At 41.8% G+C, this 19,195-nt stretch overlaps 1 protein-coding gene across 3 annotated transcripts in view; it reads right to left on the reverse strand.

The window, feature by feature from the left end:
- SYT2 (synaptotagmin 2) overlaps positions 1-19,195 on the reverse strand; it is a 167,450-nt gene that overhangs the window by 12,980 nt on the left and 135,275 nt on the right. Inside the window, exons 1-7 of one of the 3 annotated variants that reach the window (XM_074308825.1) lie at positions 15,500-15,534; positions 9,087-9,290; positions 7,705-7,871; positions 4,978-5,106; positions 4,068-4,235; positions 3,435-3,602; positions 1,545-1,662 (exon numbers count right to left, since the gene is read on the reverse strand). In XM_074308825.1, coding sequence (XP_074164926.1) covers positions 1,545-1,662; positions 3,435-3,602; positions 4,068-4,235; positions 4,978-5,106; positions 7,705-7,871; positions 9,087-9,273 — 937 coding nt within the window. In that variant the 5' untranslated portion in view covers positions 9,274-9,290; positions 15,500-15,534. Of the gene's footprint in view, positions 1-1,544; positions 1,663-3,434; positions 3,603-4,067; positions 4,236-4,977; positions 5,107-7,704; positions 7,872-9,086; positions 9,291-15,499; positions 15,535-19,195 lie in introns of those variants that run through there. The other 2 variants (XM_074308826.1, XM_074308824.1) reach the window with 2 other exon arrangements.

The following is a 19,195-nucleotide window of genomic DNA, read 5'->3' on the forward strand; positions in this document are numbered from 1 at the left end:
TTTTATAGCCTTACAAGTAGGTTGAAGAGACAAAGAATAAATTGGGGGTGGGGTATGAGAGATGAAATATTGGTAGTACAAGGCAGGAGAAGGAAGCACAGAGCTGGAAGGTTGTTGAAGAGTTATGGCTAACAGGACACAGTAACCAAATTGTGATTGGAGCATCCTAACTGGTACTCCAGGTTGAGTAGATGCTCTCTCATTGTCCTGCCTGGTAACAGCATTCTTTCCTGTGAGAACTTCTTTCCCTATAGTTTCTTCCTATTGACATTCCACCCACAGGTCTTTCTGGAAGCACAACAAAATATTATGGAACCAGCGACATGAGCCACCTCCAGGGACGATGATAGCCAGTCAGAGAAGGCCTCTGAGTCTCCTGGCCAAAGAGCAGTTGAATTAATTTAAGGAGAAGGGAGAATTTGCCCACTGAGGAATCCCATCCCAAAGCTCCAGCCAAGTGCTGCTTCCTCTATGGGGCCTCCCCTGATCCCAGTTCCAGATGCCAGTGCCTTCCTCCTCCTCCTGAAGTTACTTTCTGTTTACTTTATCTAGATATTGTAGCTCCTACTAATCTATGTATATATTGTTCCCCCTGACAGGGTGTCTGCGAGCTCCCTGAGGGCAGGGTCTTGTCTCCTATGGCATGGCCAATACAAGATGCAGGCCCCCATCACTCCACACTTCTGACTACTGCAATAGCCTGCTGGCTCGTCCCCTTGCCTCAAGCTTTCTCTCAGCCATGTGTCCTCCAATCAGCTGTCAGAAGAACTTTCCTAAAACACCATCTGACCATATCACCTCCTTCCGGTCAATACACATCAGTAACTCCCTGTTATCTCCAGAATTCCAAGTCTTTCGTAATCTTCCTCCCTTTCTGGTCTTAGAATTTGCTTGCATAGCACAAAGCTGTAATCCAGTGACCCTGACCTCCTGGCAGGACTCACAAGACACTCATTAAGTCTAATAAGGCTGAAGTCTGCCCAAACACTTCAATTTAAAAAATATTTACTCCTTTATCCGTCGTTCAGGCCTCTCTGCAAACTGGCTCTTCCTTGCTTTTCTGAACTTCTTTGCACCATTCTGGTCCAGTTATTCAATATGCTAGTCAGACTGGACACCCTGCCCCTCCACGTTCTCTTGTTCCAAGGGTAAGCTCATGGATGTCACCCCCAGTGGATCCCTCCTCAAGCCTCCCCTGAGTACTTGGATCACTCTGTCCCATCACGTGCTACCTCACTCAGATCATAGTGGTCAGGACCCCGGCCAGCCAGAAAGGGTTCTGACAGGAAAACAGACTTTACCTAATTCACAATTATTCTAAGGCGACCAGACCTGTGGGGCACATTCTGGCCTCTGTAAATCTGGCAGGGGACCACGGGGTGAGGGGTACCATCCTAGCAAGAAGAGTGGACAACAATGCAGTGAACGGTGAGAAGTCCTCCTAAAACGGGGATTCAAGGTTAAAATAACTGGGAAAAATACAGGACTTGGGCAGCCATCTGACACTACTGCCATCTGATGGTCGACCGCGGATGTGCACGCACCTGAAAGGCCTCCTACATCCATCTTCTTCAGGTTCTTGGCTTCCAGAATACAGACAGTCAGTTTCCCAGCAGTGGGCACGTAGCGGAGGGAAGTACAGATGTCTCCCAGCTTTTCTGGCTGCCCGGTGAGGAAAAAGCAAGGTTCAGAGCCTCCCCTTCAGCCTAAAAGGGCCCTCTAAGGACGTTTTGCTGATTCCTTCTCTCCAGGTGAGGCTGCTGCTCACCTTGGCCAGGCCGGGGGTGGGGAAGGTGGGGAAGGTGGGGAGGAGGGCAGTGTCTCTCTCTCCCAGGGAATTCTTTCCATTATCATTCCCTGGGTTACTGGCCATTGGGAAGTCCTTCCTATATCCTCAGTTCTTCCTGCTGTGGTTCAACAAAGCCATCGAGTAATTACAATCTTTCTCTTTATACCGTAAGGGAGATACTTGGCTTAAACCTCTCATTAGTGTTTATCTCTATCTCTGATAGATCAGTTATTTATGAGGAAAGAACGAAGAAAGGAAAAAAGGAAAGAAGGAAGGAAGAGAGGGAGGGAAAGAGGAAGGAAAGGAGGGAGGGAAGAGGAAGGGAAGGGAGAAAGGGACAAAGGCAGAAGGGAAGAAGGGATGGAGAGAGGAAAGAAGAAAGAAAGAAAGGAACAAAGAAATGGAAGAAAGAAAGAAAGAAGGGAGGGAGGAAGGGGGAAATCAAGGGAGGGAGGAAAAAAGAAAGGAAAGGAGGGAGGGAGGAAGAAAAGAAGAAGGAGGGAAGGAGAAAGGAACAGAGGAAAGGAGAGAGAGAGGAATGAAGGAAGGACTGAGAAAGAAGAAAGGATGAAGGCAGAATGGAGGGCTGCAAGAAGTAAGGAAGGAAAGAAAGAAAGGGGGAAAAGATGGAGGAGAGGAAAAGATAGAAATCAGATGAGAAGAATAAACATTAGCTGGGATGGCAGGGGTGGGTGATGGTCTTTAGACCACATGTTCCCAAAGCAGGCAGCTGGCTCTGGAAGATGATTGGGAATATATTCTGACTTGTAGCTGTCTAAGGTAGAGGGACAAATTATTTGTCTGCCCTCGGCAAGGTTTTTCAATTTCATGGGCCCCATGTTATTGCTATTGTTCACTGGAGTCTTGGAGCCTTTACTATAACACATATCATTTAAGTTATCACAAAATAAATACCTATGGGCCATGGAGAGCAGACTTTTCTGGCATTAGAAATATGTGCATTTGTAAAAGTCATATTTAAAAATGTTCCTCCGTTGGCCCCTGGTGTGTGGGTCCTAAGTGGCTGTCTGCCTTGTTTACTCTTTAGATCACGTGTTCCCAAGGCAGGTAAGGATAGCAGCTAGGGGTGGCTGGGATTCAGAGGTGGGGAAGGATGCCCTCCTCCTCTTCTTTTCAAGGTGTTCTCCTACTGAGACCATCTTAGAAATGGGTATCCATGAGCCTGGGAATGAGGTCTGGGGACATGGAGCCTTCTCTGCTCCCTCCACCTAGGCTGATCCTTCCCTCTCACTCACCACACTACCAGGACCTGATAATAATAACAGGTCATTTTCTTACAAAGCTTTAAGGTTTGCAAAGCATTTTCCTACAACCCCCCACCCATAAGTCAAAAAATGCAAGGAATATTATTCCCGTTTTTCAAGTGAGAAGACTGAGGATTAGAAAGATCAAAGGACTTGCCCCAAATCACTCAACTCACATGACTCTAAGCCCATACTACCCCGGCTCCCATTGGGTGCTAGATGCACATTCTTGTGGGAACTCCTGCCACCTGGAGCCCAGGGTCAAGCTGGAGACTCGGTCATGTTAGTTTGCTTTCCTCCCTGTACTGGCCCGGTCCTGCCTTCTCTTTACAGCTTCTTAAGTACAAAACTTAAAGTGGTCCAGGCTGTTTCTGCTTTACCTCTTCTTTCTCTCCACCTTGCAGGTCTCTCCATTCCTCGATGGGCTGGCCCAAGTCCACAGTGTTCATGGGCACCTTGACCTCCCCGATGATGTCGTGCTTGGAGAAGCGGTCAAAGTCATAGATGGCCATCACCAGTGTCTTTCCCCCCAGCTCCTGGTAGGGCACCTGTGGGACATGTCAGGGCACAGACAGGTAGAGTATTATAAGGAGTCAGTTCCTGGGGTGGTGATAATGGATATCATCACCCTGACGTGGTCCCCAGCTCAACCTCAGAGTCACAGAATTTGGTGAAAAAAAAAAACAACCCTGATCCTAGGATCATAGGGTTAGAGTTGGTCAGGACCTGGGAAAGCAGATGGGCAGGGAGTCCCCGGATCTCTTCAGAGGCAAGAGCAAGATAGGACCTGAGGGTTCACTGATCCCAAGCAAATTCTTCTAGGCTGGGTTAGTCCCCATGGAGTTAGAAGTCAGGAAAGGGTAATCTCTGGGTATTTAAGGGATAAAATAGTAACGTCTCTGAATTACCCATTTGTGAATTCTCTGCCTCTGGTCCTATAAGTTGTATTCTTAGAAGGAATTCAAAGAGAGAAAGAAAGGAAGGACCTGGGATAATGTTATTCTCAACCTCACCTTGAAGGTAAAAGTCTCATTGAAAGCAGGATTCAGGGTCTTCCTATGGACCTTGGTCTCATATTTCTTCTTCTTGTCTGGGAGGAGGAAGACTTTGACATAGGGGTCTGAGGTGCCTCCCATGTCCAGAGCAGGAAGCTCAGCTGCCTGAAGGACGCCCACGGTCAACTGTGGAGAGAAATGAGCCCACTTGTCAGGCCTGCTCCAGAATTCTCAGGCTGCCCAGCTCCACTAACCCCTGGTTTGGAAAGTTATTATGGGAACTTGGTCTCAGATCTCTAGGGATCTTCTCATTTAGTTCTATGCTCTAGGATGGAACAGGATTTCCAGAGTAAGTCCAAATACATGACTAGAAGGCTGGCAGAGTATCCAGGGGCTCTGCTGATATCTCCTTCTCATCTGAAGGAATATATTTGTACAGAATATAGACATCCCTGGGGGATGGGCTCCCCCATTCCCTTTTCCTCTGTCCCCTTTCTCAAGCCTTCCTCAAGCCTTCTCTGACTTGACATCATATGATGAACCTGAAAGGAATCTTGCTGATCACATAGCCCAGAAGGTCATAATCCCGACCCTTCAGCCTGACTATACAATCAAAGTTTGTGTTTTTCCCTTTCTGTACCCATCTCAACCTAAATCTCAACCCAGAAGTATGATAGTAAATGTTTAACAACTGGCACTCTGAGGGGAAAGTGTGTGCAGCACACATTTTTTTGTTTAATTTACATCATTTTTCTCTATCCCATACTTAACTCCAGAAAATCACAACAAAACAATACACCAAGCCCCAATTGGTAACATTTACAGTTTTCCAAAGTGTAAATACTCAGACTGAAGATTTAGCAGCGGGCTCTAGGCTCCAGCACAACCCCACCCCCCTTCCTACTGCCTCCCTCCAATCCCTGGGCACCTGATTAGCCTGGAAATCATAGTCCAACGAAAACTGCAGTTTTCCCAAGTTTTCCGGTTCTTTCTCTTCTTCTCCTTCACCTTCTCCTTCTGTCAGTCCGGTCTCTGCATCATCATCATCCTGGGGAAGCTAGGAGGAAGAGAGACCAGCCCAGATGAGCATAATAGAAGAATGGCAGAGGGTGTCTTCCCTTCTTCCCTGGGGCCCAGTATCATCTGGATGGAAGGAAAGAATCCTTGGAGGAGAGATGGGATTTTCCTTAGGACTTCAAGAAGCATCTCTATAGGTATGCAAGTGAGTAGAGGTCCTAGACTTATGGCTCCCACTTGAATATTCCTTCCAGTAATGTGCTAGCAACTGTTAAAACTTGGCTCTTTGTTGGGGTAGAGGGATTTAAATAGGAAACACTTTTAAATTTAGTTTGAATTATTAACATTTTCCCATCAACTTCTTAAGTCTAGACAATCAACAAAACAATAAATCAAACCCTGATTTATAGCATTTGCTGAAATGCTCACACTGAAGATTTGACATTGACTCTGGCGAGCTGCTGTGGTTCCTTTATCACACAATAATTTCCTGAAGTTTGAGGTTAATCAAATTAAAAGCTGGGCAAGACCCATTAGTTAACTTCTCTCATTTTGCAGATAAGGAAAGTACACCCCCAGAACCTTTCCCCCATCTAGGCAACCTCCATAGTGCCCCTTTGTGACTTTCCTACTGCCCTCCTCCCTTTTCAGTTCTCTCTCCAAAGTTAGACCCTGTCCATACTCAAAAAGGCATACCATGAACGCCATCCAGACCAAGGAATGGGTTGGTGGTGAGAATTCCATGATGACAAGAGAAGAAAGAAAAAGGAAAGGTTAGAACAATCGTCCACCATAAAAATTAATGCTTACCAGCTGACTAGTTCTACCAGTTGACTATCCTTATAGAGACCAGGCTGGAGTTCAAAGACAGATTAAATTTGAGGAAATGTCTAATTATGAGAATGCCCACTGGAAACCCCTTTAAAGAACTGGGCACACAAATGCTCACATGCACACACAAATACATAATTCCCTACCCTACTCAGCTCTCTTCCTTAAAGTGAGGACATTTCTTCCCTGCTTTGATCCTAAATTCTTTGAATATTGGAATTATTCCCATTGCATAATTGGATAAAATTGAAAACCAGGGATATATGAAAGCCTGCCCAGGAGTCCTGAGCAGGAAAAAACTCTAAGCATCTCAGCAGAATCCTTACAGGTTCTGGAGCATAATTAGACAAAATCTATACTAAAAGATTACAAAAATGGAGGCATATTTCTCCTGAATATTGTCCTATTGCCCCTAGGCTCTTTATTTTAAAACAAACAAATAAATAAACAAGTACTTAAAATGAACCAATCTCTATCTTCTAGAATCTTAAATTAAGTCTGAGTTCTAGTCCATATTACTTTGGGACTTCTCAGATTCACTTTACCATGCCCCCAATTCAAGCACATCCCTCCCACTCTACTTTCTAGCTTCCTTTTGTGTATTCTTTCCCCATTAGATTGTAAATTTCTTGAAAGCAGGAACTATCTTTTTCCATATTTGCATCTTCAGTGCTTAGCACAGTTCCTGCAAGTAGGTGCACAATAAATGTTTTATTGATCGATCACTTCCTATCTGTCATTAAAGTCCTCTCTGAAATGTGGTTTAAATCAGATAATCAGTGCTATATAAATGTCAGTTATTATTATTGTTTTATTAATATTACTCTGCATGTGGAGAGCGCTTCATAGATTTTTATCCCCAAAGGATATCATGGGATGCTCTCAACAATCTTTTGAGGTAAGAGTGGCAAGTATATTCTCCATTTCACAGATAAAGAAAATGAAAGACCTTTGAAAGGGGAGGTAACAGGCTTATGATTAGCAAGTGACATAATTGAGACTAGGGTCTCCTCACCCTCATGTCATTGCTCTTCCCCCTTCATCTCCTTCTGAAAGCCAAACAAGACAGAAAGAAGGTTTCCAAATGATGCCTTCTTAAAAGGTTTTCCTTCTATTCCAATAGTTTGTCTTTGTAGTCTAAGAGGTGGTTTGGGGGCAATATATCACCCCCTTTCTTTTAAAGGTAGAGGAAACAGAAGGAATTTCATTATTCCCCCACTGCGTGATTGGCCAAAGGGAATCTAAGCTGATAATTATTTTTTCCCATTAACTGGTTTAATCTTCTGGGTGATAATATCCATGGAACCAAGGCAACTGACTTTGGAAGGAAACCAATAACAATAATAATAAGGAGAAGGGGAAGGAAATAAACATTTATATAGTGACTACTACGTGCCAGCCACTGTGCTAAGTGCCTCTTTTTTTCATAAATATTACCTCATTTGAGCCTTACCACAATCCTGAGAAGCAGGTATTATATTACCCTCATTATATAGGAAAGGGAACAGAGGTAAACACAGTTTAAGTGACTTGCCTGAGGTCACACAGCTAAGTAAGAAGCTGAGGCTAGATTTGAATCTAGTTCTTCTGGATGTCACGTCCAACATTCTACATCTACTCTGCTACCTTGCTACCTACTATAACTCCATGTGTGAATCTCCTCTCCCCTCTTTGGCCCCAAAGCTCTTATTTTTAAGGAGCCAGTGGGAGGATTTCAAGAAAATAGCCCAGAATCCTTTGAACTTCTCGGTTGAATGCTCTGGCCCAATGAACAAGATGGCATCTCCATGCCCCTTTGGTGTCATACCTGACCTCCTTTCATGTCCTTCATGTTCATAGCATTTTTCATGCCTTTGCCCTTCTCCTTCTTGTTCTTTTTCTTCTTACAGCAGCACTTCTTGCAGATGCAGAAGCAGCAGGTGAGGAGGAGGAGACCAGCCACCACAGCAATGGCGATCAGTGCCCATGGAGGTACTGCACACACATAACATGCCACGATAGCGTGAGAGTCATTAAACCCCTCTGCCCAGAAGGGAGATTCTCTCCCCCCTTATGGTGCCCTCTCTACATCTAGGAGTGCTATCACCACAGGGCCAACCTTAGTTCCAATCCTCCGCAAACTTCCAATGACCATATTTCCCCAACCAAACACTGGAGTGGACCATCAAACAAAAGATTTGGGATGAAGGTGGGGGTTCATGGGGACAAAGGGCAGAATATTTTACTGAATCACAGAATCTCAGAGTTGGGAGGGCCCTTGGGGATTACCCAGCCTAACCCATACATGAGCAAGAATCCTCAACAAATTGTCCTCCGCCTTATCAATGCTTAAGCCCAAGTAAGAGGGAGGCTGCTATGTCCCAACACTGGCCATTCCAATTTTAGATAGCTCTACTTGTTAGTATATTTTTGCCTCCATCAAGCTCTCCAACCAAGCAAAACTAATCTATTCCTTCTTTCACTCAACATACTTGAAGACAGCAATTGTGTTCCTTCTAAATGTTTTCTTTTGGGGCTAATCATCCTCAATTCCTTTGGTATGACAAGGTTTGAAACTGAGAGCATCTGGAAAAATCCAACTCATAGTCTTTCTACTACTTATTCCCCAAAGCCATTATTTCTCTACTCTCCCACCACCCTACATAGTAATTTCCATCTAATTTGCAAGAACTGCTTTTAGCTACCCAAACCCCTACTCTTTTCTTATCCCAAACTCCTGTCGTCCAAGTAGGGCAGAAGACTACCTGGGAAAGATTTCTCAGAATTCTGCCTAGGGATCATAATTTCAACAGAAGAGATGTCAGAAATTCACCTACTAACCCTATAAAAGGAATGTTTTTATTCCTTGTCAGATATTGTTAGAATCAGCAATGGAACAGATCCCTTCCGAATGGTCCCAAATTAGCTTCCCACCCTTGTTTACAGAGGATTAACCTAAAGACTTAAAATCTTAGAGATTCTAAGGGAGGATCTTAAAGATCACCCAGACAATGCCATTCTGCAGCCTAAGAAACCCTCACAGACTAGAGTAAAATCCCAAAATTAAAAAAAAAAAATCCCAGCTCACAATGGTGGATATTACCATAGACTCCTGAGGGTTCCCTCAAGCACCCTCATGGCTTCCATCTGCATGCTCCCTCCCTGTGCCATGGACACATCTCCCCCCTCCCCTCCCTCGGAGATACTCACAGGGGATCTTCTGGATCTCATTGAAGAATTTATCCTTCAGCTGGGTAAACATGTCCTCTCCAGTTGGCCCTGCACCCCCACTCTCCGTGGAGTTGTCCGGAGGCCCTGCAGGAACCACTGGCATGGTGGCCGTGGTGGCGGCAGGAGCCACAATGGGCTCCTGATTCCTTTTGAAGATATTCCGCATGGTGGCTCAGTTGATAGCTGAGAATACAGAGAGGTTGTCATGAGCCTCTCCATGCAGGTGTATGAGGAAACGCAAATGAAGAATAAGAACAACAATGCAGATAACAGATGTAAAACCGACTAAGCAAAATCCCAGTGTTTTATGGTTACAAAGTGCTTTCAAACAGACTCACTAGTGATCCTCACAAGAAGTCATTAGATAATTTCCCTATTTTCCAGATGAGGAATCTAAAATCTAGTAAATGGTAGAACCAGGGTCAAATTTGGGACATTTGATGGCAAGTCCCATGCTATTTCCCCCCTCCTATTTTCCTCTCCCCTAATCCCTCCACTCCTGCCAGTAGAGCAACTCCTACTTTTCATATACTCTCCCAATAGATCTGTGTGAGAGAGGGCAGACAGCCTGGTCACTCTTTTCACCTTGAAACTCTCCACTTTCTTGGCTTTGGCTATTGCCATCCTTATCACATCCCTGCCTCTCCTCTCAGGCAGGGCAGCTGACCTGTCCACTTTTCAGAACCACTCCTTGGCCTTCTGCAAATAGAAGAATCTGCTCTAGCTTGGGCTGCTTCATAAAGGTCTCCAGGTTTCAGATGTGCCTTCCTTAAGGGTGAGAACACCAGAAAGAGCGCCTGAGCCCCAGGGGTGTGCTAGAGCCAACTCACACTTGCCAACCATTAGATCTTCAGTGTGATTGTCTGTACCTTGGGGAAATCAGCAAGCTACAAATCAGGGCTTGATATATCGTTTTTGTTGATTGTCTAGTCTTAAGAAGGTGATGAGGGAAATGTTAATAATGGATTAAGCGCAAATGTTCATCCCGGATCAGCCCACCACTATTTGAGAATTAGACAACATTGGAAATCACAGGAACTAAAGCAAAGGAGTATGGGCCCAGCTATGAGTGCTGTTCAGTTGTTTTTAGTCCTGTGCTACCCTTCATGACCTCATTTGATGTTTTCTTGGCAAAGCTACTGGAGCAGTTTGCCATTGTAAACTAGAGGACCAGCAAGTCTGAAGATGGGAAATAGCAATAGTTTAAAGCCAGAGAAATTATCATGATTTAGAAAAATACATTACTCAATTCAATTCAATTTGACAAACATGTATTTTCTAATAGAATGTTGAGGGCAAGGACTATTTTTTATTTTGCTTTCTAATTCCAGTGATTAGCATAGTGTCTGAAGTGTAGTAAGCCATTTAGTATGTTTGTGGAATAATGTTTTGATACATTAAATGCATATAAGGCACTGGGAACCCCAAAAATAAAAAATGAAATAATTCTTGACCTCAAAGGGCTTCTTTCAGGGAGAGGAATGAAGCTACAATGTGCACACAAATAAGTAAATGCAAGATAATTAGAGGCAGGAAAGAGCACTAATAAGTTGAGGAGGGAGGTCAGAAAAGGCTTTTCATAGATGCTGACATCCGAACTGAGCCTTCAGACAAGTCTGGGATTATATATGCATTAAAGCTTTTTACAAAGATTATCTCATTTAGTACACAGCAAGATCGGTGCTGTTATTATCCTTATTTTATAGTTGAAGAAATTGATTTGCCCAGAGTCGTATAAATATCTGAAGCTGTATTTGAACTCAGGTCTTCCTGACTGCAACTCCAGTCTCCTATATATTGTGTTATCAACTTCTACTTCTGAAAGCAGAGATAGGAGATGGTATGTTAAATTTGGGCCACATCTAAGAAAGCATAATGGACTAGAATTTGGAGTTCATAAAGTGAAATAAATATTAAAGAGAGGTGAGAGGCAGATCACTGGTCTTACTTGCCAGTCTGAAGAATTTGTATTTTACCCCAGACATAAAAGGGAAACATTAAAGCTTTTTAAGCAGATGATGACATGGTCAGACCAATATTTGAGGAACAGTTTCATAGAAGATAGATTGGAGGGGAAAGAGACTGGAATCAAGAAGACCAATTAAAGCATCACTGCAATAATCCAGAACACCCGTCAGTCTTCTTTTTCTCTAAGTAGGCAAAGAAATCTGGTTCACTAGAGAGTTGAATCCTTCTCTAGACCTGCACAGTCTACATGACTCACAGAACCAGGATAGGGCAAGACATGAGTTTGTGCCTTTGTCATTACTCACTTCTGGTATCTCTAGCTTGAATCAAGTCCTTGGCTTAGCCCTGGAATTTCTTTATTTATTTCATTACTTTGAACTTTTAACAAAAGGGAGCCAGTTGTTTTCAGGACACCTTTGGAGCAAACATATTCTCCGGCCTTCAACCTTAATGAGACCACTTCTGGGGATCTCTGTGCATCAGTTCAAGGTGCAGCAGAAGCTTCAAGAATCACCTGCAAAAAATGTTGGATATCCGCCATCTTCCTTCTAGTATCCCACTGTCTCTCTTCTAATACAGTAATTCCTGTTTTTTAGAGTGCTTTCACATACATGCTTCCATTTTGTCTGCCAATAAACCTGAGAGATAACAACAGGGTAGACAACACTATTAATCATCCCTTTCACCCTTGAAGCTCTCTCTTTTCTTGGCTTCTGAGATCCCTGCTCCACTATTGCCAACTTATGTGCCTCGCAAATAAGCACTTAATAAAAGCTCTCTCTCTCTCCTCTCTCTCTCTCTCTCTCTCTCTCTCTCTCTCTCTCTCTCTCTCTCTCTCTCTCTCTCTCTCTCTCTTCCTCTCTCTTCTCTCTTGCTCTCTCTCCTTTTTTCCTTTTTCTCTCTTTTTTCTCTCTCTCTCTTTCCCTCTTTCCTCTCTTTGTCTTTGTCTCTGTCTGTCTCTGTCTCACTCTCTCTCTGTCTCTAGCTCTGTGTCTCTATCTGCCTTTCTTTCTTCCCATTCCTGTGATTTCTGACTTGCCCTCTACCTTCTATTTCTTTATGGTTCCCGAGTGACCATATGCATTCTTTTTCCAGGTAACCAAGCCCATCTATGGTCATCCCCTCAATTTACTCCATCTAGCTCTTCCCTCAGGGAAGTGAAATGATGGATTGTTGCTGTCTAATACAATTTCATTGCCTAAGGTATTTTTTTTCTTTTTTAGAGACAGAGTTCACCACCCTCTTCCTTGTTTGGTTATGTTGTCATAGGATCTAGTAGCCTAGAATACTTGCAGTGGTAAAATATCATTGGAAGAAGTCTCTTTACCATTCTCTACTCCTCATATTTTGCATTAACTTCCATGTCATTTTTTATGCCAGAGATATTTTCCTCATTTCAATGAGTCTTAATTTTCCCAGCCTACATTCCTCAAGGTACTCTCTGGGCCTTTGGGAACAGACATTACTGTCCTACTTCTGTCTCTTACCCCTTAAATGTTAATCCTCATCATTTCATGGTCGTTGGTCTTGTCCTGTTTGTCCTCTCCTATTTCTACACCCCTTTCCTTAGTAATTTCATCTACTTTCATAACTTCAACCATCACCACTATGCAGATAAATTTTCAAGCTACCCAATCTATGCTTCTAGCTTTGTCTTCTCAGTAGAGCTCCTGATTCCTTTATTAGTTCCTTTTATAACAGGACTGATTTTGACTCAACTCTTGTCTCCCAAAACCCTAGCACAGAGTCCCTGGCACATGGCAGGTATTTAATTGTTGCTTGTCCTTAATTCTCCAAGAGAACCATGACAAGCAAGTAAATTGTATTTAAGTGAGGGATGGTGTAAAGTCACCTGCTTCACTTTCCCCTACAGAGCCATTTGGGTCCAGTGGCAAGATATAGATCAGGATGCCTTGAGATGGCCCTGAGTGAAATGGGAGATCCTGGTCTTTTAAAGGGAAGTTCTTCAACAGGTCTCAGTTTGACTGAGTGATTCAGTGATTAAGGCTAAGTAGCAATTGAGGCAAAGAATCTCTTCTTTCGTGTAGTCCAAAAAAATCTTAATAAATAAATAAATGGGGGCAGCTAGATGTTGCAGTGAATAGAGCACCAACCCTGAAGTCAGGAGGACCTGAGTTCAAATTTGATCTCAGACACTTAACACTGCCTGGCTGTGTGACCCTGGGCAAGTCACTTAACCCCAGCCTCAGAAAAAATAAACAAACAAATAAATGGATGAGTGAGTAAGTAAGTGAATGAATGAATGAATGAATCTGGGAGGGGAAGACCGTCAGGGTTTCTGGCCAAAGCACAAATGACAAAAATTTGTCTCAATAGACACAAATGACCATTTACATTCAATAAATTCTGGTAGATTGACTGTATAATCATGGGACTGAATAGTGGCAAAACTAGAATTATATCCTGTGCCTCTCTTTTTAAGGAGAAAGAATAAACACCAAATCGCTTCTTATTCAAAGAGGTAGAAGGGAAAGAATTAAGCCAGTGCTAGAAATGTGCAACAGGATGTTGATAGGTTTATAAGTTAAGGGCTACAAGGAACATCAAGGGGCATCCGGTCCAATTGAGGCTCAGGGAGTGAAATGGTCATATGAGGATTTGAACCAAGCTTCTCTAACTTGAAATCCATCACTCTTTCAATTGTAAGACAATGATAGCAGCAGGGTCAGATGAAGGAAGCCATGTTGGTAATTAGCATTCAGGAGCAGCAGATCTGGGAGTGGGATGACTCTGGGACTTAAGAAGAGGAGACAAGGAACTCTCAATAGAGTTTGATTGTCAGTAAAAGCCAGAAAGTTAAAAAAAATCATACTGAACTGTCCTGGTATTGGTGCCCCAAGAAACCGACTCAATTCACTTCTAGTTGTTCCTGACATATTCCATTTCTCTTTCCTCCCTGAGCCGTGATAAAGGCTGTCCCCCCATCAAAACAGGCTTCCTTCTCCCCTCGGCCTTTCAGAACAATCTCTAGCTTTTTTCAAACTCATCTGTCATATGAAGCCTTTATACAGCTGTTAGTGCCTCTCACACACTGTATTACTTTGGATTTATTTTGAATATGTTCACATAGATATCTGTTTTTCTCTGATGGAATGGAAACTCCTTGCAGACAGGGATGAGTTGTTTTTTTTCCTTTGTGTACCCACCACCTAGGACAATGTCATAAATAGAATAGGAATTTAATAAATGCTTATTGGGTTGAATGCTCAATGCTAGATGTTCTAGTCCCCTACGTGAGGTTTATAGGAAGCACTGAGAAAAGAGAGTGGGGGTGGGACTTTAAAAGAGTTCATAAAAGCAAAACATGAGTCACTGATTCCCCAAACCATAAAAGAGATAAGAAAGTATTTCTGATAAATGTACCAGATGGGGTAAGACCTACAGGCAGCAAGAGAGAAACTAAAAACATTAATAAGACAGAAGAAGAAGATCAATGGCCCCCACAGAGTCCGTAGCCTGAAACACCCCTTTTAAATCCATCTCAACAAGAAATGAGGCAAAACCAGCCTGTATAATGAGGGAATAATGAAGATTTTTGCAGAGCCAGCTCTTGATAAAAGACAGGTAAGGGCCTAACAGGGGGGAATGGTAGGAAAGGCCAGTTTGCACAGCTAGAAAATTTAGGGGGTGAAACTTTTGGATTGACTAAAATATCTCTGTTTGGACAGGAGGGAATCAGGAAATCACCAAGAATGCAACAGGGGAATTTCAGTTCAATCCAATACCATAAACATTTATAATTAAATGAGAAGCAGAATTTTTCACCTAGCAGAACTAGGATTCAAGAAAGAAGGACCATATTTTCTGATCAGATTTTTCTGGCTTCTGAGTTATACATCACAATTACCCAAAATGCATTTCAGTCTTAAAATTTTTTTTTTGAAAACATCTAGCATTAACAGGAAGATTAGGGTTTGTGTTTTGTTACAGTTAGAAAATACTAAGATAGAATGATAGGCCTGGAGTCAGGAAGATCTGATTCAAATTTGGCCTCAAACACTTATTAGCTATGCAGCCTCAGGGAAACGATTTAATCTCCCTCTACATCAACTCCTTCCGCTATAAAATGAGCATCATATTAGTATCCACCTTGCAAGGCTTTTTAATAAAATGAATTGATATTTGTAAACTTTAATGCATTATAAAAATGCTAGCTATTATTATTATTATTATTATTATTATTATTATTATTATCATTGTTGTTGTTATCTGTGAGTCTTATAAACAATCTTTTGTGGAGATTGGTTAATAAATACTCTGGATATTCTAAAGGTTTTTGTTTTTCTCTTTTAATCAGTATAAGACAACCTCCCCAGAAAACCAGACCATAAAACAGTTTGTAAGGATTCCAGCTATAACTACTTCCTTCTTTTCTCCCTCCCTGCCTCCCTCCCTCTACTCACCCTTTTTATCCTTCAGGGCAGAGCACAGGTCTCACTTCATAGGCTTATAAATTCAGAGCTTTAGGGATTTTATAGGTCATCTAGACAATACCCTCACAAGGAAGCAGAGAAAAGATGGATTGTTTCAAAGACAATGTGTAGTATTTATTATATGGGCTTTCTTGAAATGGAAACTTGTTTCATATTTTGAATCCTCTCTTATGTTCTCACCATATTACATATGGTAATTTTTTCTTTTTCTGTTTTTTTCTTCCTCTAAACTTTAAATAAATACATTTTAAATTAATTTAAAATTTAATTTCATTTATTTTTTATTGTCTTTCTCCCAGCCCAGTCTAATACCATCAACTGCCTTTTGGAAAGTCCAGATTTGATATGCAAAGTGTCTGGCCTCAGAAACCAATTAGCTGTGTGACCTGAGCAAGTCAGTTAACCTTTCTTTGCTTCAATTTCCTCAACTGTAAAATGAAGATAATAACACTCATTTGATAAGATTATTTTTTCTTTTATTTATTTTTATTTTTTTTAAATTTTTTTTTCCTGAGGTTGGGGTTCAGTGACTTGCCCAGGGTCACACAGCTAGGAAGTGTTAAGTGTCTGAGACCGGATTTGAACTCAGGTCCTCCTGAATTCAAGGCTAGTGCTCTATCCACTGCGCCACCTAGCTGCCCCTGGATTCTTTTTTCTTAAATCATTTTGCCCCCCAAAAAGTTGAATATATATTTTATTTTACCAGTTACATATAAAATAATTTTATAAATATATTTTTAAAAAGACAATACCCTAATTTTACAGATGGGAGAAACGAAAACCTAGAAAGATTAAGAAGAGACAATATTTAAGCTCAGATCATCTGTCTCTAAATCTGTTGGTTTCTTTCTTCACTGTACCAAATTACCTAATCCCAGTCCATATTAAATTTCACCACCTTTTCACTCCTGTAAATCTAATAGCCTGTGATCTTTTGTTGATGTTTTGCCTAGACCTACTTGTTTATTTATGTTTGTCTTATTTTCTAAACTAGATTTTATACCCACTGAGGGAAGGGGCTGTACTTCTCTCTCTCCAGTGTTCTACATATAATAAGTGAAATTGTCTTTTTAAAGAGACTGGTATTCAGGATTAAAACATTTCACAATGTTTTATATTTTGTGAATTGTAGGGATGAACTATGAGTTCTATGAATTGTAGAGTAATTCTAATTTTTGAGCTGATGGGAAGGAACGGTACTTTATTTTCCTGTTTGTATTTCCTTTCATAGTTGATGAAGTAGCACAAGAGGAAAAGGTGCCATAGAGTGACCAGGAGGCTTCCTGATTGTCTGAGAGTGAGCTAAGGACTGTGGAGCCCAGGAACGCACTGAGACCTGTGCACCCAGATGGACCAATCTGAATTCAGAGGAAGGAGGGGTCTTCATGTGGACAGCGCTAGGGCTATGAGCCAGGAAGGGAAACAAGGCTGTGAATATTAATGAATGCTATTCTAATCAGTTTTGTAAGTACCAAGGGGATGATTACAGAGGTATCAAAACTGGGCAAAACAGAAACCTCCCTGAAGAGATAGATTTCAAGCCAGTTTCAAATAAGGATATGAATTTGGCGGCAGAGAAATCAAGGGATGTGGTTGTCCCCTTTCTTGGAATTCACTCCCTCTGTTTACTTCCTCTGTTTAAAATCTTTAATTTCCTTTAAGGCCCAATTGAAACTTATACCTTGGCTAAGAACTGGAAATTAAGGGGATGCCTGTAGTTGGGGAATGGCTGAACAAAATGTGACAGATAATGATGATAGAATATTATTATGGCATAAGAAATGACAGGTGGGATGCTCTCAGGAAAACCTGAAAGATTTACATGAATTGATACAAAGTGCAATAAATAGCAGAACCAGGAGAACATTGTATAAAGTAACAGCAATATTGTGTGATGAAGAATTGTGAATGACTTAGCTATTCTCAATATTTCAATGATTCAAGACATTTCCAAAGGACTCATGATGAAAAATGCCATCCACTTCCAAACAAAGAATTGATGTTGTCTGATTATAGACTGAGAATACAATTTCTGTCTATGTATCTCTTGCCTATCTCTCTCTTTCTCTTTTTTCCCTTTCTTTCTTCCTTCCTTTCTTCCTTTCCTTGCACAAAACGACTGATATGAAAATATTTTACATTTTTATATACATTTGACTCATATCAGATTGCTTACCATCCCAGGGAGAGGGGAGGCAAAGAGGGATAGAATTTGGAACTCAAAACTATAAAAGTAAAAGAAATGTTTAAAGTTGTTTTTACATGTATCTGGAGGGAAAATACCACCAAAGGAGTTAAGAAGTGTCTCAGAGAATAGTGTTGACTCCAGAGTCAGGAAGGCCTTCATTCAAATGAGACCCAAAGACTTACTGTGGGATCCTGGGCAAGTTGACTTCTCTCTGCTTCAGTTTTCTCCACTCTAAAATGGGGATCTTATTAGTGTTATATTATATTGTTGTTGTGAGGATCAACAAACCTACTATTTGAAAGCTCTTAGTACAGTACCACAGTCAGTAGGTACTTAATAATGCTTGTTACACCAATTTTAATATTTAGGAGTTTGTTTTTCCAGCTAAACAGCAATTTTGAGAACAGGGACTGTTTCACTTTTGACTTGGTACTCTGAGGGTTTAGCACATTAATTAACTTCAGACTCTAGGGGTCTAGCACAGTACCTGATATGTTGTAGGAGTTTAATAAATGCTTGCTGATTGACTTATTGGTGATAAAGTGGGGATGGCAAGCAGTTTGGCTCAGGTGTTCAAACTGAAGCAGATGCAGTGTTTCTGGCACATAATGTGAAGAAAAGAATACAAAACTTGGAGATCAGAAACCTGGGAAATGTCAGACAAATCACTTCTTAGAGAGAGCTTCAGGTTCCTCATCTATAAATTTATACTAGTACTGCCTACTTCAAAAGGCTGGATAGAGAAAGAGCACTTTGTGGGGAGGGGTTGAGATGGAGAGCCTGTGGTTAACTGGCACACTCCTGGCTACTGCCGTGTTATGAATTTTATCCTAGAAGCAATAGGGAATCAATGACATTTCTTGAGTAGGGGAGTAGTAGTTTTAGGGAGTTTCTTTTGGCAGCTGTGTGAAGAATGAATTGGAGGGGAAAGAGACTAGAAGCAACATGTAAAGCTTTTTTGCTGTAGTCCAGGCTTGAAGTGCTGTGAACTAGGGTGATAGCCATGTGAGTGGAGAAAAGGGGATGCATACAAGGGATAATGTGAAGGTGGGATCAATGAGGCAAGGATGAGAGATAACAGAGTATAGGGGAAAGAGCATGGGACCAGGATTCAGGAGGTATAGTTTCTAACTATATAGCTTATTCCTCTTTCTGGTTCTCACCTTCCTCATCTGTCACATAAAAGGGTTAATCTGAGTAACCTCTACTCTTCTAGGTCTAGTTAGTAAGGTGGACGATTGTGAGAAGAATGAGTGAGGTACTACAGCACATCTCCTCTGTGCTAAGGAGAGAACCTCATCCCCTAAAGGAGATAAATAATCAGGATTTTATTGTCTCTTTCCCTACCTCCATCCCCAACTATGTGGGTCCTCTGCCATTGTCCCCAGGAAGAGAGCTTAGTCAAGTGTTTGAGAGTGATAAATGAGTCCTGGCTACCTGGGACTCCCAGAACCAAACATGAACTTGAGAAGAAGCCA

The sequence above is a fragment of the Sminthopsis crassicaudata genome, chromosome 4 (assembly GCF_048593235.1).
Source record: "Sminthopsis crassicaudata isolate SCR6 chromosome 4, ASM4859323v1, whole genome shotgun sequence".
Taxonomy (NCBI): Eukaryota; Metazoa; Chordata; class Mammalia; order Dasyuromorphia; family Dasyuridae; genus Sminthopsis; species Sminthopsis crassicaudata.